The sequence below is a fragment of the Haliotis asinina genome, unplaced genomic scaffold (assembly GCF_037392515.1).
Source record: "Haliotis asinina isolate JCU_RB_2024 unplaced genomic scaffold, JCU_Hal_asi_v2 scaffold_17, whole genome shotgun sequence".
NCBI classification, from domain to species: Eukaryota; Metazoa; Mollusca; class Gastropoda; order Lepetellida; family Haliotidae; genus Haliotis; species Haliotis asinina.
Genome location: NW_027133889.1, coordinates 593699 through 615835, shown reverse-complemented (window position 1 = coordinate 615835; position 22137 = coordinate 593699). Strand labels below are relative to the sequence as shown.

Sequence of the window (22137 nt, the reverse complement as noted above, 5' to 3'; positions counted from 1 at the left end):
ATAGTTCATGATCTGTCAAACCGTAACTTTCACAGATCAGCCTACCCTTTTATCTAACACTAAACGTGAATGGTCTAAACAATGCTTTCAGCGACCAAGTCGTTTTTGTTAAATTTGCTGTTGTGCATGTTTACTTTTCACAAGGAGAGTTACAAATCCCCTGTTTTAATTGCATGAAGAACATGTAGAGACAGACCATTCTTGCCAAAGATACTGACCACTCTGGCTTTGCCTGTTTGTCTCATTCACATGGCAGTGCCAGTAAATGAATCAACAGGGACCACCAAGTTATGCTTTGTAAAATTTGCTTTTGCATATGTTTGCCTCACAATAAGCAATTCTTTGAGAAGAGGTTTAACACCTTACGCCAGTTTCCTATTTTTAAAATACAGGGCCAGCAACATTTTTCAGTTATCAGACCGGTGCGCTTCCTGGCATTTTTACTAATTTCATGCACTGCTGTGTCCTACTTACAATCAGCTGCCAAAGATGACTTGAACATTCAAATTATATACTCATGTTCAGCTGTAATGACAAATCTTCAAGAAAAGATACACAGCAGATTTTGGCTACCTGTCATTTCTCGGGATGTCTCGAGGATATCTGAGCCAACAGGGATGTCATGTTCTGGGGTCTCTGTCACATCCCCCGGGGGTCTGTCAAGCAACTGTGGCAAGAAAATCACAAAGCATGAGATCACTTCAGGACTATTTACAACTGACAAAACAATATAGATCTTTGAAATTTTACAGACACTTTAATAACAGTCCCTGAGGCAGTAACTAAGTAGGTCTATCACACTGAATTGATTTCTGTCCTGAACTTCACTGAATAACAGGTTCACTCCCAAAGAGGTAGGTCATATGATATACGCATTAGATCTGAGAGTGACCACTTGAAATAACATCTTCAATATCTTCAGGGTATACCCTCCGATAAATCTCCACTATTCATCTACGTCTCAGTCTGATAATTATATTACCTCCCTTTGTTGGCGCCACATTCTCACAGTGAGTGAGTGAGTTTGGTTTTACGCCGCACTCAGCAATATTCCAGCAATATGGCGGCGGTCTGTAAATAATCGAGTCTGGACCAGACAAACCAGTGATAAACAACATGAGCATCGATCTGCGCAATTGGGAACCGATGACATGCGTCAACCAAGTCAGCGAGTCTGACCACCCGATCCCGTTAGTCGCCTCTTACGACAAGCTGAGTCGCCTTTTATGGCAAGCATGGGTTGCTGAAGGCCTATTCTACCCCGGGACCTTCACGGGTCATTTTCTCACAGTAGCCAATCAGCTAAGCCACTGGTAGTGGTACAACTGCGTTTGCCAGTGACTACAAAGATAGCAATCGCAGCTGCAAAGGTTCGCTCACAGTGTGACTCAGATTTTGTTGAGATCTTACAGACAAACTGTCAGGTCCGACACTTCAAAAAAATATATGCAAAATCTCCACCTACATCTTTCAGAGTTCCTCTGCATGGTTTGTCTTGCCAAGTTTAATCAGTTAGATAATTTAAATAGCAAAAGTGAGTTGTGTTTGTACACTCAACTTTCCAGCGTAGACACCTGATTGGATAAAAAGCCAGCCAAGGGAGGTCATACAATTATTGGCCCTGTAGATGCATCCAGGGTATAGTGGAGATTTATCAGAATGTATACCCTTGAGATATCTAGGATGAAATAATAGACCGCCCAAGAATGGACACATTCTAAATGACATTAATACGCTGTTCTAAACCTCCATTTATCGCTTTGTGTCTGGGGTTGATTTCCGTCCAATGACACATAGCTCAGAATCATTAACCCAATCATGATTTATGGCTTTTGGTGGTGGTGGGGTGGTTGTTGTTGATGATGATGATGATGATTATTCTGGAGCTGCATGGTCAAATTAATTACAAATTAATGTACAGAGTAAGTGCCTCCCCTCCTCCCTCCCCTTCCTCAATGACACCCCCCAACACACACACGTGTACTAATTGACATCCCCTACCTCCCCTGAACCAAAAGGGTGACACCTCCCAAATCCCAAACCCCAGCCATTATGTACAGTCCCTAAAAAACTTGCAGGAGAGTTCAATGAGCTTGCTAATCACACAACAATACCATTTTGATGTAGTGCTGGAGTTCATTCTGTCGGGATTCATGTTCTGCCACTCTGTCAGCTATCTGGCTGTAATCAGCATTCAACCTGAGACATAGTTCACGCCATATCAGGACACAATGTAGGAATGATGTAACACAAAAAGATGAACATGAACCAACACTCTTGGATCAAACTCAATCATAGCTCTGTTAGTCAGATTTTGAAAACTGTACTTACTGATATTTTGTTGATGCTTTTTGAATGTGCAGAAACTTTCTAAATTATTGTAAGCATAGTCATGTATGACTTTTTTTGTAGTCCTTTCAGATGGATGGAACAAAGTATGTAGTGCTGCCATTGTGTCAAGAATCATACTCTCTCTGTCGACCTAAAACAATGATACACACATCTAACTACCTGACAGTCTGTTACAATGTGTAACTGAATTTTTCTACAGTGCTGGGTTCCCTGAGGGTCTAATACAGTCATACACACATCTAACTACCTGACAGTCTGTTCCAGCGTGTCACTGAGGTTATCTACAGTGCTGGGTTCCCTGTGGGTGTGTCTAGGGTTGTATCCCTCTTCCTCCTGGGACTGGCGGCTCTGCTTCACCGGTGGGGACATAGCAGGATGTGTGTACCCTCCGCGGGGAGTGACCGAGTCTGAACAGAGAAGAGAGTTTATCCAGATGGGTTACCTCATCATATTACACGGGAACTTAAATATGTCTGCTATCTCTTTGAGTGAGTGAGTTTAGTTTTACATAGCTTTTAGCAATATTCCAACAATATCATGGCAAGGAACACCAGAAATGGGCTTGACACTTTGTATCCATGTGGGAATCCAAACCCAGATCTTTGGCATGACCAGCAAACGCCTTAACCACAAGGCTAACCCACCAGCTTGTTGACAAGGTGAAGACTGAGTCAGTATAAACAGTTAACAGAAAGCTAGTTTGTTATTGCTGACAGTGCTAGGGATACCACAGTCTGTTTCTATTGACAATAACAAGACTGTTACCATCATCAGAGTCTTCATAGTCCGACCTGACTTGACTGTCTTTGGATTTCTGCATCTTCCGTTGACTCCGGTGCTTAGACGGCGATGGTGGCACTTGACCCCAAACTTGACTTTGTGAATACACATGACTTTGTTGTTGTGGTGGCTGCAACATGACTGCAGCACCAGGTTGACTGACCAGATTTAATAATGCTTGATTGTGATTGGCTAATGTCTGTAAATGAACACTTTGATTGGCTGGATTGACAGAGCCATGGCTGAGCAAATAGCCATGGATGTTCTGAGGTATTTGAAGCCCTTGATTGTGAAGGTGAGGCAAGAGACTGTCATTTAGATTGAGTTCAGGAAATGTCATTCCTTGTAGTCTGTTGTCCAGAACAGTTCCTGCAGTGTCGACATCACTGGGATGTCGTGGGAGCTGGCTGTTGGATGCCCCTGATGAGAAGGACTGGTTGTGTAGCCCACCACCGCCTGTGACAATGAAGTCTGGAATGCAATCATATGGCATCACAAACACCGCAGCATATGTTGTCAAAGAAGTAGCTGGAATGATGTCCCTGATAAGGACTTATAGCTGTGCACATCATCACACAACATATTCTAGCTAAAGTCTTCTTGAGAAAATAACTGGATTAAAAATTTGTGGATGTCGTCATTTTACGATGCATTTTATATTCTGTATATCTGTATGTACAAACAAAAACAGGTCAATCAGAAACCTCAGGTCAGTTATTTCTGAACATAGCTGAGATAATCTTCATGCAATAGACTTTAGGACTTCCTAAATATGAGATATGTCATAGCTGCATAATATATTCAGCCATGAGTAACTTGGAAAATGGCTAGAGGACTGGGGGAAAGACGTACAACTACCACAAGAATTATTCTGAACTGTTTCCTACTTATGATGGTTACAGATGCTGCACATGCTTACCCTGGTTTCCTTGCTGAGCTGAACTGTTGCTTGTCGGTAAACTGCAAAATACAACAAATCCACGAGATAATCAACATTTTGATTCACACAGTGACAAAATATCCCTAACTCCACAGCTTGTCTTGGTGAAAAATGTTGGTCCACCACATTCCCACTGCACATATCAGTAGGTCACAACTAGCATCTGGTGACCGACTAACTTTTTGAAACACTTTGTCTGTTAATCCCTCTGTGGACCAACCCATTTCTCACTGCACCAATCAGTTTTCATGAGAAGCCATCAGATAGTTAACCCAATTCTTGCTTATTCTTGGTAGCCTTTCATGCTCCCCTATATGGCACTCTTGATTCACAATATTAGGATCTATAACAAAATGTGGCATCTTAATAGACTTGGTAATTTGCCATCCAAAAACTGATTCTGACTTCCTGCCACTGTTCATCGGTCTGTCTCGACATCTCCCTTGTTCCCTCTAACACACCCTATGATCTTCCCTGCACACACTGGTGAGTCTTACCAGCCTGCTGCTCAACCCCACCTTCCTCTAGCCTGACAGGGGGATGTGCTCCCTCCTCTCTACAACCACTCCCTACACACCTGTTGATGTATTCCTCCACCTGGTCTGTCTCTGCCACTCTATGTTGCTCTACCCCACCCTCCTCCAGCCTGACTTGGGGACGTGCTCCCTCCTCTCTACAACCACTCCCTACACACCTGTTGATGTATTCCTCCACCCGGTCTGTCTCTGCCTCTCTATGCTGCTCTACCCCACCCTCCTCCAGCCTGACTTGGGGACGTGCTCCCTCCTCTCTACAACCACTCCCTACACACCTGTTGATGTATTCCTCCACCTGGTCTGTCTCTGCCCCTCTATGCTGCTCTACCCCACCTTCCTCCACCCTGACTTGGGGACGTGCTCCCTCCTCTCTACAACCACTCCCTACACACCTGTTGATGTATTCCTCCACCCGGTCTGTCTCTGCCTCTCTATGCTGCTCTACCCCACCCTCCTCCAGCCTCACTTGGGGACGTGCTCCCTCCTCTCTACAACCACTCCCTACACACCTGTTGATGTATTCCTCCACCTGGTCTGTCTCTGCCACTCTATGTTGCTCTACCCCACCTTCCTCCAGCCTGACTTGGGGATGTGCTCCCTCCTCTCTACAACCACTCCCTACACACCTGTTGATGTATTCCTCCACCCGGTCTGTCTCTGCCCCTCTATGCTGCTCTACCCCACCCTCCTCCAGCCTGACTTGGGGACGTGCTCCCTCCTCTCTACAACCACTCCCTACACACCTGTTGATGTATTCCTCCACCCGGTCTGTCTCTGCCTCTCTATGCTGCTCTACCCCACCCTCCTCCAGCCTGACTTGGGGACGTGCTCCCTCCTCTCTACAACCACTCCCTACACACCTGTTGATGTATTCCTCCACCCGGTCTGTCTCTGCCCCTCTATGCTGCTCTACCCCACCCTCCTCCAGCCTGACTTGGGGACGTGCTCCCTCCTCTCTACAACCACTCCCTACACACCTGTTGATGTATTCCTCCACCCGGTCTGTCTCTGCCCCTCTATGCTGCTCTACCCCACCCTCCTCCAGCCTGACTTGGGGACGTGCTCCCTCCTCTCTACAACCACTCCCTACACACCTGTTGATGTATTCCTCCACCCGATCTGTCTCTGCCTCTCTATGCTGCTCTACCCCACCCTCCTCCAGCCTCACTTGGGGACGTGCTCCCTCCTCTCTACAACCACTCCCTACACACCTGTTGATGTATTCCTCCACCTGGTCTGTCTCTGCCCCTCTATGCTGCTCTACCCCACCCTCCTCCAGCCTGACTTGGGGACGTGCTCCCTCCTCTCTACAACCACTCCCTACACACCTGTTGATGTATTCCTCCACCCGATCTGTCTCTGCCTCTCTATGCTGCTCTACCCCACCCTCCTCCAGCCTGACTTGGGGACGTGCTCCCTCCTCTCTACAACCACTCCCTACACACCTGTTGATGTATTCCTCCACCCGGTCTGTCTCTGCCCCTCTATGCTGCTCTACCCCACCCTCCTCCAGCCTGACTTGGGGACGTGCTCCCTCCTCTCTACAACCACTCCCTACACACCTGTTGATGTATTCCTCCACCCGGTCTGTCTCTGCCCCTCTATGCTGCTCTACCCCACCTTCCTCTAGCCTGACTTGGGGACGTGCTCCCTCCTCTCTACAACCACTCCCTACACACCTGTTGATGTATTCCTCCACCCGGTCTGTCTCTGCCTCTCTATGCTGCTCTACCCCACCCTCCTCCAGCCTGACTTGGGGACGTGCTCCCTCCTCTCTACAACCACTCCCTACACACCTGTTGATGTATTCCTCCACCCGGTCTGTCTCTGCCCCTCTATGCTGCTCTACCCCACCCTCCTCCAGCCTCACTTGGGGACGTGCTCCCTCCTCTCTACAACCACTCCCTACACACCTGTTGATGTATTCCTCCACCTGGTCTGTCTCTGCCCCTCTATGCTGCTCTACCCCACCTTCCTCTAGCCTGACTTGGGGACGTGCTCCCTCCTCTCTACAACCACTCCCTACACACCTGTTGATGTATTCCTCCACCTGGTCTGTCTCTGCCACTCTATGTTGCTCTACCCCACCTTCCTCCACCCTGACTTGGGGATGTGCTCCCTCCTCTCTACAACCACTCCCTACACACCTGTTGATGTATTCCTCCACCCGGTCTGTCTCTGCCTCTCTATGCTGCTCTACCCCACCCTCCTCCAGCCTGACTTGGGGACGTGCTCCCTCCTCTCTACAACCACTCCCTACACACCTGTTGATGTATTCCTCCACCCGGTCTGTCTCTGCCCCTCTATGCTGCTCTACCCCACCCTCCTCCAGCCTGACTTGGGGACGTGCTCCCTCCTCTCTACAACCACTCCCTACACACCTGTTGATGTATTCCTCCACCCGATCTGTCTCTGCCTCTCTATGCTGCTCTACCCCACCCTCCTCCAGCCTCACTTGGGGACGTGCTCCCTCCTCTCTACAACCACTCCCTACACACCTGTTGATGTATTCCTCCACCCGGTCTGTCTCTGCCCCTCTATGCTGCTCTACCCCACCCTCCTCCAGCCTGACTTGGGGACGTGCTCCCTCCTCTCTACAACCACTCCCTACACACCTGTTGATGTATTCCTCCACCCGATCTGTCTCTGCCTCTCTATGCTGCTCTACCCCACCCTCCTCCAGCCTCACTTGGGGACGTGCTCCCTCCTCTCTACAACCACTCCCTACACACCTGTTGATGTATTCCTCCACCCGGTCTGTCTCTGCCCCTCTATGCTGCTCTACCCCACCCTCCTCCAGCCTGACTTGGGGACATGCTCCCTCCTCTCTACAACCACTCCCTACACACCTGTTGATGTATTCCTCCACCCGGTCTGTCTCTGCCCCTCTATGCTGCTCTACCCCACCCTCCTCCAGCCTGACTTGGGGACGTGCTCCCTCCTCTCTACAACCACTCCCTACACACCTGTTGATGTATTCCTCCACCTGGTCTGTCTCTGCCCCTCTATGCTGCTCTACCCCACCTTCCTCTAGCCTGACTTGGGGACGTGCTCCCTCCTCTCTACAACCACTCCCTACACACCTGTTGATGTATTCCTCCACCCGGTCTGTCTCTGCCTCTCTATGCTGCTCTACCCCACCCTCCTCCAGCCTGACTTGGGGACGTGCTCCCTCCTCTCTACAACCACTCCCTACACACCTGTTGATGTATTCCTCCACCCGGTCTGTCTCTGCCACTCTATGCTGCTCCATCCCACCTTCCTCTAGCCTGACAGGGGGGCGTGCTTCCTCCTCTCTGTTGGGGCTGCTGGTCTTTGGCTGGTTTGAGTTGACTATGCTCAGATTCAGTTGACCTGGTGGGTTTGCTGCTTGGCTCTGGGTTACATGGGATATACTTGACACAAATGACCCATTTAGTGGCTGTTGAAACAAGAGAAAATCTAAATGAAAAATCATAAACAAACCACAAAAGATTTCAGCCCTAACAAATGCCTAAATTCCAACAAATTGAGTTATAGAACATTTTTAATTCTCATGAAGTGTAATAAACTCAAAATTGGCCACAATTTCTTTGTACAATTTCAACAGATTTCAAGCAAGGATCTGTAGCAGTGTAAAAACCTTTATCTATTAGTTATCCTTGTCTGTGGTAACACACTGAATAAAGGATGGCATGCCAAGCACTGCTCTGACCTGAGACTTCCTCTGTGGAGTGTTCACCAGCAGGGACACGGCCTCATTCCACTGGCTCTGCATCATGTACTGGAACTTGGTCAGAATCTCCATCCTAGACATTCAACACAAGCTGCTGTAACAACACTACCATGTTACAGAGATCACTTTGGGCCGAGATTTGTGAATTTTTACCCACTGAAATGTCTGATTAAAATTTTAACATGGATAGAACTTCCCATTAGTTATGCATTTTTACACTATGAAATAATATAGAAATATCCAATAACTTTCTTCTGAAAATCCCATTGTTCATATTAAGGAAGAGCTTTCCTCCCACTGAACATTGAATTAAGAAAGATACCTGATGTTGTACAACTACATAATTCTCTGTTCTACATTAGAGAAGGTCTTCAGTATTGCTTGAGTTTAGTATAAAAAATGGGACAGGGTCGCTGACTTAGTTCAAAATTATGACGCAGATCTCATTGGCAGAGTTCAATGTCCATGATGTCAATCACTGGATTGTCATGTCCAGATTCAATTATCTACAGACCACCATCATCAATTACAGTTGCAGTCTGTGGCTTTGAAAACAACAATCAACACCAAATCCATCCATACCATAGGCACTTGACTCTGATATATTTGGAAGTACGACCAAAATATTTAAGATATAGAAAGGTGTGTCAGTAAAATGGCAGTCCAGCTGCCTCAGCTTGTTTTCAGTCTGACAAATGCTTCTGTTGCTTTGATTGTTGAAAAACTACACAATTTATACTCTGTTGTTCCTTGTAAAGTACACAAACATGTGCTACCATGTTTAGACTCACACTGACGACAAGATGAATAGTTAAGAATCCATACAAAACTACAAACTGACCTCTGGGACTCCAGCTTCTGTTTAGAATGCTTCAGACTGGAGTTCTCATTCCTGTACTCCTCTAATCTGGAAACACAGCAGCAACATTAAGTCTGAGGAACAAGGCTACTCAGTATTACGGCTATACTGAGAATTGGAGGGGAACCAAAGTTTCCACTGTTAATTAATAGAGTATAAACCCTCGGACATATCCAGTAGTTTTGCCGACGGTCCACTAAAAGTCTACAACCCTCCAGACCCAAAGTCAGGCAGGATATTTCACAATGACTTTGACTGAAAGTGTCAGATGCGACATGTCACACTTGCTTGCTGTTTATAAAGTTTACATTTGTTAGTTACTTTAATGACAATCTTCAAAAAATGTTAGATTGGAAATGTGTGTTTAATTTTTATTCTCTGGGTCCCATGAATTTTCAGTGGACCAACCAGACATCTGAAGCTTACAGGATTCAATGCCCTGCCACTCTGAAACACCATTTGTGAAGACTGACCTTCCAAAATCCAAGACTTAGAAACTGTGCATTTTTTGTCAAAACTATGTAACAAGCGAAGCCATCTCTAAATTGGTGCAGAATCTTAGTGCCCTAAGACAGAAACAATTAGGAATTTTCCCAAAAATTAAAAATCCCTATAAACTGTTGCAGTCAAGGAACAAAATGTTTTAAAGCCATTACACATAGTAATTCTTATACATTTGAAAACGATTTGCAGTACTCTGCAGCAGTGTTCGTGAATGTTCAGCGAAAAAAACAGTGCATAGAAACAATCAGGCAACCTAATCATATTCCAGTTTACTTTCTTTTGTTAACAATTCGACTACTTACGTAAGCAAAGTGTTATATTTATTTCATTTTCATTATTTACAGTCAAAGATGAGTCTAGCCCTCCAGTAAGTACGTAAGACTAAATCTTTGTTATAAAAAAATCCAAATGAATTTGGCTTTGTCAGAATGGCGAATGAACATTCATTTTTTGGGACGATTCCAATAAATTTGGGAGGCTTGGCATCTCTGTATAACCCTTCTAGTAGACTTGGCAGACTATGGTTATACAACATAAACAGCAGACATTCCATCAGCGTGCTTCTCAAAGAGTATTGTTTGAACAGAGACTTGCATCCGCTGCACCTCTCTATTACCTCTCCTCCAGTTCCTGTATCTTCTGCCTGTAGTTGTCCTCCGTCCTGCGGCCATCATCCCTCATCTGTTGCATCTGACGCTCAGTGTCCTTCTGGTGCCGGCTGTGTATCTCCGCCACCTGGCGTCGGTGTTTCTCCTGCAACTCCTCCAACGCCTCCTCCATCTTCTCATGCACCTCGCCCACCTGCTCTGATATCTGGAGAGACAGTAATAAGTCATCATCACTGTGTCACTATGCCAGCTTGCTCCACTTCAGTGTAATATTCATGTTTCAATGTGTACATGTACAGGTAATGCAGGATTTACCTGGTTCTTTCTTTTCTTCGCCATGGGGTCTCTCAGTGAATTCCAGACTGGTAGAAATGTGGCATTGGGTGCTTCACTTCATACACATAAACTAAAGAGCTATCATATCACATACTGAACTTGTAAGTCTATTGTGCTTTACTATTAAACTGAGGAAATTCAACAAAAGGCACCTAGAACTATAACTCTATTCCTCACAGAATATTCCGCAGGGGTCACCACTGATAGGGTGAGTCTATTGAGACCAACTGTGTTTCCTTGAATTGTCTCATTTGAAGTCGTTTACCAAATGAATGTACTGTCTATATGACATGTAAACAAGCTGAAGTAGTATCAGTCTTTCAATAAATGACATGAAACTTGAAACCCAGTTTGTTTAGAGGTAATGGGCAGATAACTCTAAATCAATGTGAACATATCTAATACTTCATGTACTTTGTGTTGCATATTTATCAACAGCAGTCAGTTTCTAAGCTATCTATAGTCGCATGTACTATCAGTGCATTGTTAGTTTTTTGTTTCTCCAACTGATTAATTGCTATCAGAGACTCAACAATTGCAATCCATCAATAGTTTGGTGCATCGTTACAGCCCTAGTAATCCGTAACATGCAATGCAGAAGTAACCTTTCTTGCATTACACAACTGCAATGCAACCCTACCTCCTTCTCCATCTGTGAGTGCAGGTCTGCCTCTATCTTCCTCTGGGAACTCTCGAACTTGGCCTCCAGGATAGCCATCTCTACCTTCAGACTCTCCTGCAAGAGTGAGTGAGTGAGTTTAATTTTACACAGCATTCAGGAATATTTCAGCTATAGGGCGCCGGTCTGTAAATACTCGAGTCTGGACCAGACAATCCAGGGATCAACAGCATGAGCATTGATCTGTGCAAATGAGAACCAATAACATGTCATCCATGGCAGCGAGCCTGACCACCTGGTCCCGTAAGTCGCCTCATACGACAAGCATAGTTGCCTCTTATGGCAAGTATGGGTTGCTGAAGGCCTGTTCTACCCCACACCTTCGTGGGTCTCTCCTGCAAAAAGACTGCCACACTTGATGACACAGAACATGTCTGCTTTAGTACATGACCAAATGCAAGCATGAATGATAAACTTCGAACTAACCTTTTCTCTCCGAGCTTCGTCAAACTCCAGGTCAAGTTTCTTACTCTCTGTCTCCAGCAGACGGTTCCTCTCTTCCAACTCAGACACCCTTCGTTCTGTTTCCTCCGTCTTCAACTAGAACAACAAATGGGCAACACACTGTTAACAGGCAGACAGCACAGGGACACTACTACACTTCAACAAAGATGAAGAGGAGGTGATTGTATGGAAGGGGGAAGATAGGGTGGTGAGTGGCCAACATGAATTGTCAGACTTAGTGGTGTTTATGATCACACAGAGTTGGGGTAGGGTGAGGTGGTTTCATGACACACTGAGCAGTATTCCAGCAATGTCATCCCAGAAAGGCGCCTCCCATACTGATATAGCACCCATGTCTTTGGCTTGACAAGTGAATGCTTTAACAACTAAGTTACCACACCACCCATTTATTATCACAATTATTCAGCGTTCATTGATAGAATAACCGGACCTGGGAATCAAAATTGTCAGCTAAGATAATTTCACATCAAAAGAATAAGTCAGATTATCAATGGGGAGGATTTGGGGGATTTCACAACAATGTTGTGAGATTGATTACAGAATAATAAGCTTTCAAACAAAACTGATATTCATGTGAAAATGTCACCGGAAAAAAACCCATTCCACATTCAAAGCTGCTCTTAATGATTTAAACAGCAGATTTCCAGTTCACAATCAGACGTATATCACATTTTAAGAGAGTTAATTCAATGACCTTTGGTCATGCAACCCAAAATTGAAAATGATTGATAGCTCATATTTGTGAGCAAATAAACATGTATAAACAATATTTATGGCAATGTGCAGTAAACATTAAGTAAATCTGTGTTCACTGATGTTAATGAGCAGGGACACTGCTGCCGGGTGGAGCTACCCACCCTCTCCATCTGTATGACCTTGAGGTTGGCCTCCTTCACATCATCAATCTTCCCCAGCAGCTCCTGCTCTCGCTTGTACCAGTCATCCTGCTCCTGAACAACACAAAATGGGATGACCTATTTGACTGGCATTTTTGAAGTTGGTAAGTAGGAACACAGGCTTCCTCCTATTGCCACTACATTATTTCCACCATCCATTGTTATCGCTGATGTTAATCACTTTCATTCTTACTTGTATGCTGTTATTACTTAATCCCTGTTAATGTAATGTATGTATGATCAATCAGTGCAATTGGGAACCGATGACAAGTGTCAAGCGAATCAGCAACCCTGACCACCAATCCAGTTACATCACCGCCTACGACAGGTATGGGTTACTGAAAGCTAATATTCTAACCCAGACCTTCACATTTACTAAAGTTGTTATCCATAAAGAATCTTACTGATTTACAGAAAGGAATCTCATCTTTTGAGAAATTTAGTGTATACTGATCAATGCCCATTCATATTTGTTCAATGCTGACATTGAAACAAGCCCCACCTGATGCAGCTGATACACAGTACCAGCAGCTACTGACGCTGAAACAAGCCCTACCTGATGCAGCTGATACACAGTACCAGCAGCTACTGACGTTGAAACAAGCCCCACCTGATGCAGCTGATACACAGTACCAGCAGCTACTGACGCTGAAACAAGCCCTACCTGATGCAGCTGATACACAGTACCAGCTGATGCAGCTGATACACAGTACCAGCAGCTACTGACGCTGAAACAAGCCCCACCTGATGCAGCTGATACACAGTACCAGCAGCTACTGACTTTGAAACAAGCCCTACCTGATGCAGCCTGTCCTGCAGCTGCTGTGCCCGGTTCTCCGCCAGTTCCCTGGCCTCCTTCAGCTGTTCCCACTCCTGCATCACCAGACTGGCTCTCTCCCTCTCCCCCTCCAGCACCTCCTCCGCCTGCACCTTCTCTCTGATCTTTGTCTCCAGCTATGATAAGTAAATTTAATACAGATTTGTTGATATTCTATTGCTGATGACTGATCACGAGAAGACGAGGCTTGTGTACCTGACATACCATTTTGATACTGACGTTAACAGTCAAGTTAGGACCTCAGCCTATCTACATTATCCATGGTCATATATACAGTAGGTATAGTATTCCCAGAAATTATTGAGAAGCATGTTGCGTCATGTAACTCATTACGTTTATTAACTTCTGGCGTTTTACTTACATAAACATACCATGTCTACAAGCTAACACTTTGGCATCAGCCTCACCCCTTTCAAAATCATCTAGAATGAGCTTTCTTTTCTCTCTTGCTGTAAATTCTGCCATGTCAACACAAGAAGTCGTCTGCTCAGACAAGGGAGATAACTCTTGACGTAATGAGCTGCCTTCTAAGCCCTCAAGAGTTGTCTCCCTTATTTAGTATGCTTAGTGCATAGTGAAAGCCCTTTTTCCAATCTTAGCATCATTAGAAAAAAAACAAAGATTTTCTCAATAATTTCTGGGAACACTGTATAATAACCCCTTCTGGAGGAGTATCAATACTTGCCGACTTCACAACAATACGTTAGATGTCTGAGCCTTACAGTAAGGTGAACCATAAATATATGTCACTCCTTATTCTTGCTACCTCTCGCTTCAGATCTTCTACTGCCATGGCTGAGTGTTGTTTTTCCCTCTTCAGTGCGGACACAGTCTCCGCCATCTCCTTCTCAAAGTTATTGATCATCTGGAACATCAATAATACACATGGACTGAATCTCATCATAAATACTTGTGTTGTCCAATCTGAAACACACTTACAGAAGCTGAAGTCAAGTGCTTTCAAAAAAAGAAGTATGCTGCTGATTGGGCTAGCCCATCTCAAATCTATGAGCAAAACACAAAAATGTTGTGCAATTTTGGAGGAATCTAAAGTGAACAGACACCAAGGAGAGTCTTTCTTACTTCTTGCTGGTTCTTCAGACTTTGCTCTATTTGTGATTTTTCCTTCAATAGCAGCTTCATGTAGTCATCTTTCTCCCTCTCTCTTTTCTTCCATCCCTCCACAACCTTTGCCAGTTGCTGAAATTTCAAACTCAATTGTAACTAAATATCTGAGAGCGCAATACTTAATATCACCAAACTCAAGCATCATTTCAATGAGAATTATGCTGTGGCGGAACTTACCAGTAACATCATCTGCAAAAAATTCTGTGAGCAAACCCCGAGGTTGATGTCATGAGCAGCCATCGCACTGCCAGACTAGACATTGTGACAACATCATCCTCATCCACCAGATCTTACAACAAGCACTATTTCAGTGTCTGGATGAGATGGCAAGATCACTATAAAACCAATGGGTGGGTATGTTTTTTATCACTTTATTTTTAGCAAAATTCCAGCAACAATGGCAGGGACACCAGAAATGGGCTTTACACATTGGCGCCACGTGGGCAAGCAAGTCTTCTGCATGACATGTGAAGCCTCCAAACGCTAAGCTTCCCCACCACCCATAGCACCAATGGAATTGGGACGTGAAATCCTGGTCAGTCGGAAACTAACCTGACAATGATAATGCCTTCCTCATTAATCCTACCTTGTCCAACTGTTCAATCATGATGTCTTTCTTCTTGTCTGTTGACACGGCAACAGCCAGCTGCTGTTGTGTCTCCAGTAACTGTCAATGAATAGAACACATACTTGACACATTCTCTTGAAGTAGAACATGTGTGTTACCAATACTCGACACACAGTACTGAACATGTGTCACCAACACTTGAAAGGCTGTATTTGAACATGTATCACTAATACCTGAAACTCTGTATTTAACACACACAATGTCACCAATACTTGACACACTGTACTGAACACATGTGTCACCAATACTTGACACACTGAATTGAAAAGTGTCACCAATACTTGACAGTCTCTACTGCACATACACAATGTCACCAATACTTGACACACTCTATTAAACATACACAATGTCACCAATACTTGACACACTTTACTGAACACATTTTGTCAACAATATTTGACAGACAGAACAGAGTGTCACCAAGACTTGATGCATTGTATTTAACACCCAACGTCACCAATACTTGACCCGCTGCATTGAACACACACAACGTTGCCAATACGTGATACACTGTATTGAACACAGTGTCACCAATACTTGATGCATTGTTTTGAACACCCAATGTCACCAATACTTGACCCACTGTATTGAACAGTCACCAATATTTGATAGACTGAACAGAGTGTCACCAATACTTGACAAATTGTATTGAACACCCAATCACACCAATACTTGACACACTGTACTGAACTCACAGCATTAGCATACTTGACACACTGTATTGAACACACATGTCATTAATATTTGACAATTAGGTTACAAGCAGCTCAGTTCTTACACTAACATGTAAGTTACCTTACTATACTTGAGAGATAATTATAAAATATGGAAACACTGGATATTTTGGAAGGATGTTTTCTTGTAAGAATGGCAATGAAATACCTTTGCATTCAGCTGTTGAATATGCTGTTCACAGTGCTGAAATGAAAACCAATATTCACCCATAATTACAATGGTCAAAAAAAAACAACAGTCTTCAGTGTTAGAAGACACATATGATAACTCACTTCCGGTTATCTACAAACTATCGTCTCATCATTGCATTGTGTTGATTTCTCAGTACATTTACGATAGTATGAACACCAGGGTCTTAAATCACCTTCATATTTATGCCTATTGTACTCACACCCTACTGATTAATCAACAGCACCTACATCCATCCTCCAACACCACCTACATTCCACCCATCCTCCAACACCCCCTACATTCCACCCATCCTCAAACGCCACCTACATCACACCCATCCTGCAGCAGCAGCTACATCCTCTCCATCCTCCAACACCACCCACATCCCCTCCATCCTTCAAGAGCACCTACATCCGGCCATCAGGTCAAAAGTAATCACATCCCACCTGCCTATTCTCCATTAACACCCACACGCTACACATCCTCTAATACCACCCACATCCCACCCATCCTCCAGCACCACCTACATTCTACCCATCCTCCAACATGAGTCAACATCCCACCCATCCTCCAAAACCACCAACATCCCATCCATCCACCAACACCACATACATCTCATCTAGCCACCCACCTTTCTCCTGTATCGCTCCTTCTCCATCACCTCTCGCAGATACACATTCTCGTTGTGCACTGACCCCTCCTGTCTCCCTACACTGGTGGCAGACAAGTCGGAAAAAATCTTGGAAGAAAAGTTGGGGAAGCTTTCAAACAGTTCTGACACCTCTTCTTGCACCCTTGGCCTGAAACAATATCCACATGCCAGCATCACCAACATGGCACACAACAATCACCATCAGCAAAAATACACACGAACCTTGTAAGCTGTATCGAAACGGACAAATGCAACATTTTACATCCACATCAGTTTTGTACTGACACCAAGACATGAATGTTGGATGATTACCCCATGAAAGAGCTTGTGTCAAACTTGAGCTGTCTGTTGAGTGGTTGATCCATCAGTAACTGACTGGCTGTGTCACTGTGGTCAAACTTCCCTGACTCCGCTGAAACATACGAACATAATGCAGAAGACAGAACAGACAAGTCATACTGTAGAATCATGACATTTACAGTGCTCTCTGATATAGTAATCAGCATTAGTGTTGACCACTAGCATGACTGTCATATTGCAAAAATGAGTTATGTACAGCAATACATGCTGCAATATATTGCATACTTTATCTGTCATTTCTTATAAACCTGAAGAATGTGAGTGAGGGAGTCTAGCTTTATGTCACACTCAGGAATGTTCCAGCTATATGGTGGCAGTCTGTAAATAATTGACTGTGGACCAGACAATCCAGTGATCAACAGCATGAGCATCAATCTGCACAATTGGAAATTGATGACACGTGTCAATCAAGTCAGCAAACCTGACCACCTGATCATGTCAGTCACCTCTTACGACAAGCATAGCGGCCTTTTATGGCAAACAAATTTTGCTGAAGGCCTATTCTTTACCAGACCTTCATGGGATTCCTAAAGAAGAATAACCAAAGGTTTTATAACTTTTATAAGATTGTAACATTTGCCACTTATGGCATGTTGCTAAAACCACAGTGCAATAATAGTAGATTAACTATATACCAGGAATATCCTGATATAATTTTTTGTCCTATTTCCATCACAGTAATCATCTGACAATTTCTGAGGTTCATAATTTCGCGAGACAGTTAAATAGATTTAACCAATCAGACAACGGCTACTATTTTGGGATCGGAGGGACTTTCAATATATTCAGGTCACTGACACTGATCTCTCCACAAACAAAAATCCGCATATAACTCAGTTATTTGAACTGCAGTATATACGCTTTGGGGTTTCTGCTGACATGGTTACCATTACCTAATATTTCCGAAAAAAAACATCCTTGAATATTGCCAAAAACACTATTTTCAGCGACTATTTACTCAATGTTGTCATGGTTGTACGTACGCTGTGTGCATCACCCGGAAGCGAGCATACGCTAAATAGCATTTGGAATCGTTCGGGTACGAACCTTTTCGCGATAAAAAGGTTCAAAAGGTATGTGCGAATGTGCACTTTCGTGATTTGGTAAGCTGTGTTCTGATTGGTCAATCTCAAAGGTTACCTGACGCAATCTCCCATAAGGTTTTGTTAGACTCGGTGGTGGAGTGTAACAAAATACACTGAGACTAAGTTTACTAAGACTGGTGAGATATAGACATGAAACATCCTATTATCAGAATTATTGGAACAAACAGTAAGAAGATGCCAATTTATACAAACCTGTAGAGGTAATGAATTCTTTGAAGAATGTCCTCCTTGGGGTACATATAAGCATTTTTATGTCCATTAAAAATCCCTACGACAGTTGTAACTATTTTGATAATAAAATATTTACAAAACAAAAAACTCGTTTTTGTCTTGTGGGACCACCTTTACAGGGCCCCCCAGGCCCCCTACAGCCAAGAGCAGGTAACTCTGGCCGTCTACCTCGCACCTCACTTTTCATGCTGAACGTATCAGACAGAATGAGGGGAGGAGGGTGGCCGTACCCCAAGGAGGACATTCTTCAAAGAATTCATAACCTCTACAGGTTTGTATAATTCTTTTTCAGAAGAAGTCCTCCTTGGGGTACATATAAGCATTAAACAGACTCCCGAAGAGAAGCAATTGGGAGTGGTATTCTGTCTGACAGCAACAGTCCATTCGATCGAAGTGCAAATCTACAATCACACGGAAATAGAAAAGGCACCGACCTGGTCACCTGACCGCTGATGTCAATCAAGTCGGGGGCGTGACAAAGCTGAGGACCCGCTTGTCAAAGCTTACATGCCCATTGGCTAGAATTTGGGAAATCCCAAATGAGAAACCCCGCCCACCCAAATCAAAGTTTGGAGACCTGGACGTACGGGACACTCGCCAAACTGAGCCTTGTCCATACCGCACTAGCAAGCTAAGCAGGGAAATGGAAAGGAAAGTAAGGCACCCAGCCAAAGAGGGCGGGACTAAGAAACCATCACCAAATATCATCGCCGATAAAATGGGAATGGATAGTTACCCAATACCGAGTGCAAACAGATATAGTTATCAAACAAAGCTTAATCAGCTTGAGCAGAACTATTCTGTCTACTGCAGGGAACTGACTGACCGAACCGAGCACACTCTCGTGAGTGTCTGTTCAGTTGGTAATGACGGTTCTGACGTGGCCACTGCTCTCACTGAGTGAGCTGACAACCCCTTTTTGGGGAGATAAGCCTTTATGTATATAGACCTTGCAGCCTGCCGATACAATCCATCGGGATGCCATCTGTGTATCAGTCGGATAGCCAGCCATTCCGCCACCACAACAGCAAAATAGCTGTTTCTCCGTATGGAGCAAGGCTATTCTCTTAAAATAACTTTAAGAGGTTTCATAACGTCTAATACACGAACCTTACGGTATGTATTATCAGACGACGCAGGCAGCATGCACCCAGTTAGATCGATAGGCGCGGTCATTCGAAGCGAATGATCGAATTTTTTTGGGCGGTATGAATCCGGTAAGTGAATGCTAACCCGATCCTTGTGGAACATAGTAAGATCCGGGTCTGAAAACATGACGTGTAAGTCGCTAACACGTCTACCAGACGTAACCGCCACTAAAAAGTCGTTTTCCAACTTAACAGTTGTAACGACGAGTTGGCCAAGTCATAAACGAGAGGAGTGGGTAACCATTCCAATACTCAAGACAAATTTCACGACCGGACGCAGTCTGTCCACGCCTGCAAGAAAACGCTGTACCCGGGGGTATTGTCCCAACAAGGCACCCTCAACGGGTATGTGGAAGGCTGAAATAGCCAGGGTGTAGCCTCGAATCGTAGAAGCGGCTAAGCCAGATTCTAAACGAGACGGTAAGAACTCCAATACTTCAACTACAGTCGAAGAAAAGGGATCGAGAATATCTCTATTTCCACACCAGCGCGCATAACAGGCTCATCTATCCTCACACTGTACATTCGTGGAATCCGTCCACGAAGCCAGAATTATGTCTGCAACTGATGCAGGAATTCCGCTCTTTTGGAGACGATTCCGGACAGTGGCCAGGCCACCCACTGAATCCTGGGGATTGGGGTGAGGCTGCGACCAGGGTATTACCAGAGAGGTGCGAGAAGCACTAGTAGCCGCGCTGGTTGGGTGGCAAGCTGAGACAGAACTTTGGAAATCAGGGGAATTGGCGTAAACGCCGACACCACCCTGTCCGTCCAGTCCCGCTGGAAGGCGTCGGCGGCAATCGCTCTCGGATCAGGAATCCGCGAACAAAAACCCCGGAATCTAGTTCGTCACTCCAGAGGCAAACAGATCCACCTAGAACGACCCAGACAACTGGGAGATAATCCCGAATATCTCCCGATCGAGCAACCACTCGTGGGGAGCCAGAACACGTCGTGAGATCGCATCTGCACGCACGTTGTCGGCCCCTGGGAGACACACAGGCATAACCAGTATGCTGAACTGATCGCACCATAGTAGAAAACTGCCACGCCTGAAGGAGCGACGGAGACACAGTGCCGCCCTGCTTCAGAATGTAGGACATCGCCGTCTGGTTGTCGATCTCTAGACAAACCACTCGGCTTCGAACCTGATCCACGAAGCGTTCGAACACCAACGTCACAGCTCTCAACTCTAGCACACTGATGTGCAAGGTCGCCTCTTGGTCGGACAATAGTCCCGACATCGCGAGGTCGCCCAGGACGCATCCCCCCCAACCCTGTGAGGGAGGCATCCGTCTGAACTGTGAGGGACGGTACCGGGGTCATCAGAGGTAAACCTTTGAATAGATTCCCGGTATCTGTCCACCACCGCAAGTGACGTATCAACCACTGGGGAATAGCCAGATTCTTCTCGTAGCTCTCCGAGTGGGACCACTGTTGTGCTAACGCCTGCTGAATGGAACGCATTCTCCGACGTGCACGCCAGACTATGTCCACCGTCGCCGCCATGTTGCCTAGCAACTGAAACCACGTCCATGCTGAGGCAATATGGGACTGAAGGAACCTTAACACTATGCCCTGTACCTTGAAAATGCGCTCTTGGGACAGAGAAACCACCCCTCGGGTTGTCTCGAACCTCGCCCCTAAGAAAACCAGATCCTGCCTCGGCACCAGTTGATTTTTAAGATAGATAACCCAACCTAGCCTAGTGAGAATATTCATCACCTACTGTGTGGATTCTCGACTTAGGTGTTGGGAGAGCGCTCTGAGGATCCAGTCGTCCAGGTGCGGGAAACAAAAGTTGCCCTGCGCCCTGGCGACCTGAACTGGTACTAGCATGAGTTTGGTGAACACCCTTGGCACCGTGGAGATGCCGAAGGGGAGCACACGAAACTGATAACAAACCCCGTCGAAGGAAAACTGAAGGTATTTCCTGAACTCGGGATGCATCGGTACATGGAGGTATGCGTCTTTGAGGTCGATTGACGTAAGCCAATCCCCTGCCTCTACAGACGAGATCACTAACCTCAGTGTCTCCATCTTGAAAGACGGCACCTCTATCAAGTTGTTCAAACCCTTGAGATTTAGAATGGGTCTGAACCCTCCGTTCTTTTTGGTTACCAGGAAATAAGTGGAGTAAAACCCCATAGTCTCCTGTCCTGATGGAACCATCTCTATAGTTGCCTTGTCCAGTAAAGACTGAATTTCGGCACGGAGGATTGCCACCTTTTCCAGCGACTTCGGCACCGGAGTGCAGCGAATCCCGGCAAAAGGAGTAAGCTCTCGCTTCCACTGTGGCGTGTGGCCATCCCTGAGTAATAACGGGAGGCGACCACCCACAGGAATTTCGGGTAGAAGGCAAAGTGTCCCGACCGACGGCAGAGATTGCAGCTTGCAACGGGACAACTGAGGGCTCCGGAGGTACTCCCTTTACCCCTGCCCTTGCTCTTCCGTGCCTGTAGTGGAGCAG

General features: G+C 45.3%; 1 protein-coding gene across 1 annotated transcript in view; it reads right to left on the bottom strand.

Moving 5' to 3' along the window:
• Positions 1-22137, bottom strand: part of LOC137269841 (interaptin-like) — a 34269-nt gene that overhangs the window by 4897 nt on the left and 7235 nt on the right. Inside the window, exons 4-22 of the mRNA XM_067803682.1 lie at positions 17135-17234; positions 16802-16970; positions 16147-16182; positions 15223-15303; positions 14592-14708; positions 14275-14373; positions 13469-13624; positions 12632-12724; positions 11736-11849; positions 11271-11366; positions 10303-10499; positions 9165-9230; positions 8303-8396; positions 7809-8029; positions 4052-4092; positions 3118-3603; positions 2600-2759; positions 2115-2199; positions 574-667 (exon numbers count right to left, since the gene is read on the bottom strand). Of these exons, the coding sequence (XP_067659783.1) occupies positions 574-667; positions 2115-2199; positions 2600-2759; positions 3118-3603; positions 4052-4092; positions 7809-8029; positions 8303-8396; positions 9165-9230; positions 10303-10499; positions 11271-11366; positions 11736-11849; positions 12632-12724; positions 13469-13624; positions 14275-14373; positions 14592-14708; positions 15223-15303; positions 16147-16182; positions 16802-16970; positions 17135-17234 (2505 nt within the window). The remainder of the gene's footprint in view (positions 1-573; positions 668-2114; positions 2200-2599; positions 2760-3117; positions 3604-4051; positions 4093-7808; positions 8030-8302; positions 8397-9164; positions 9231-10302; positions 10500-11270; positions 11367-11735; positions 11850-12631; positions 12725-13468; positions 13625-14274; positions 14374-14591; positions 14709-15222; positions 15304-16146; positions 16183-16801; positions 16971-17134; positions 17235-22137) is intronic.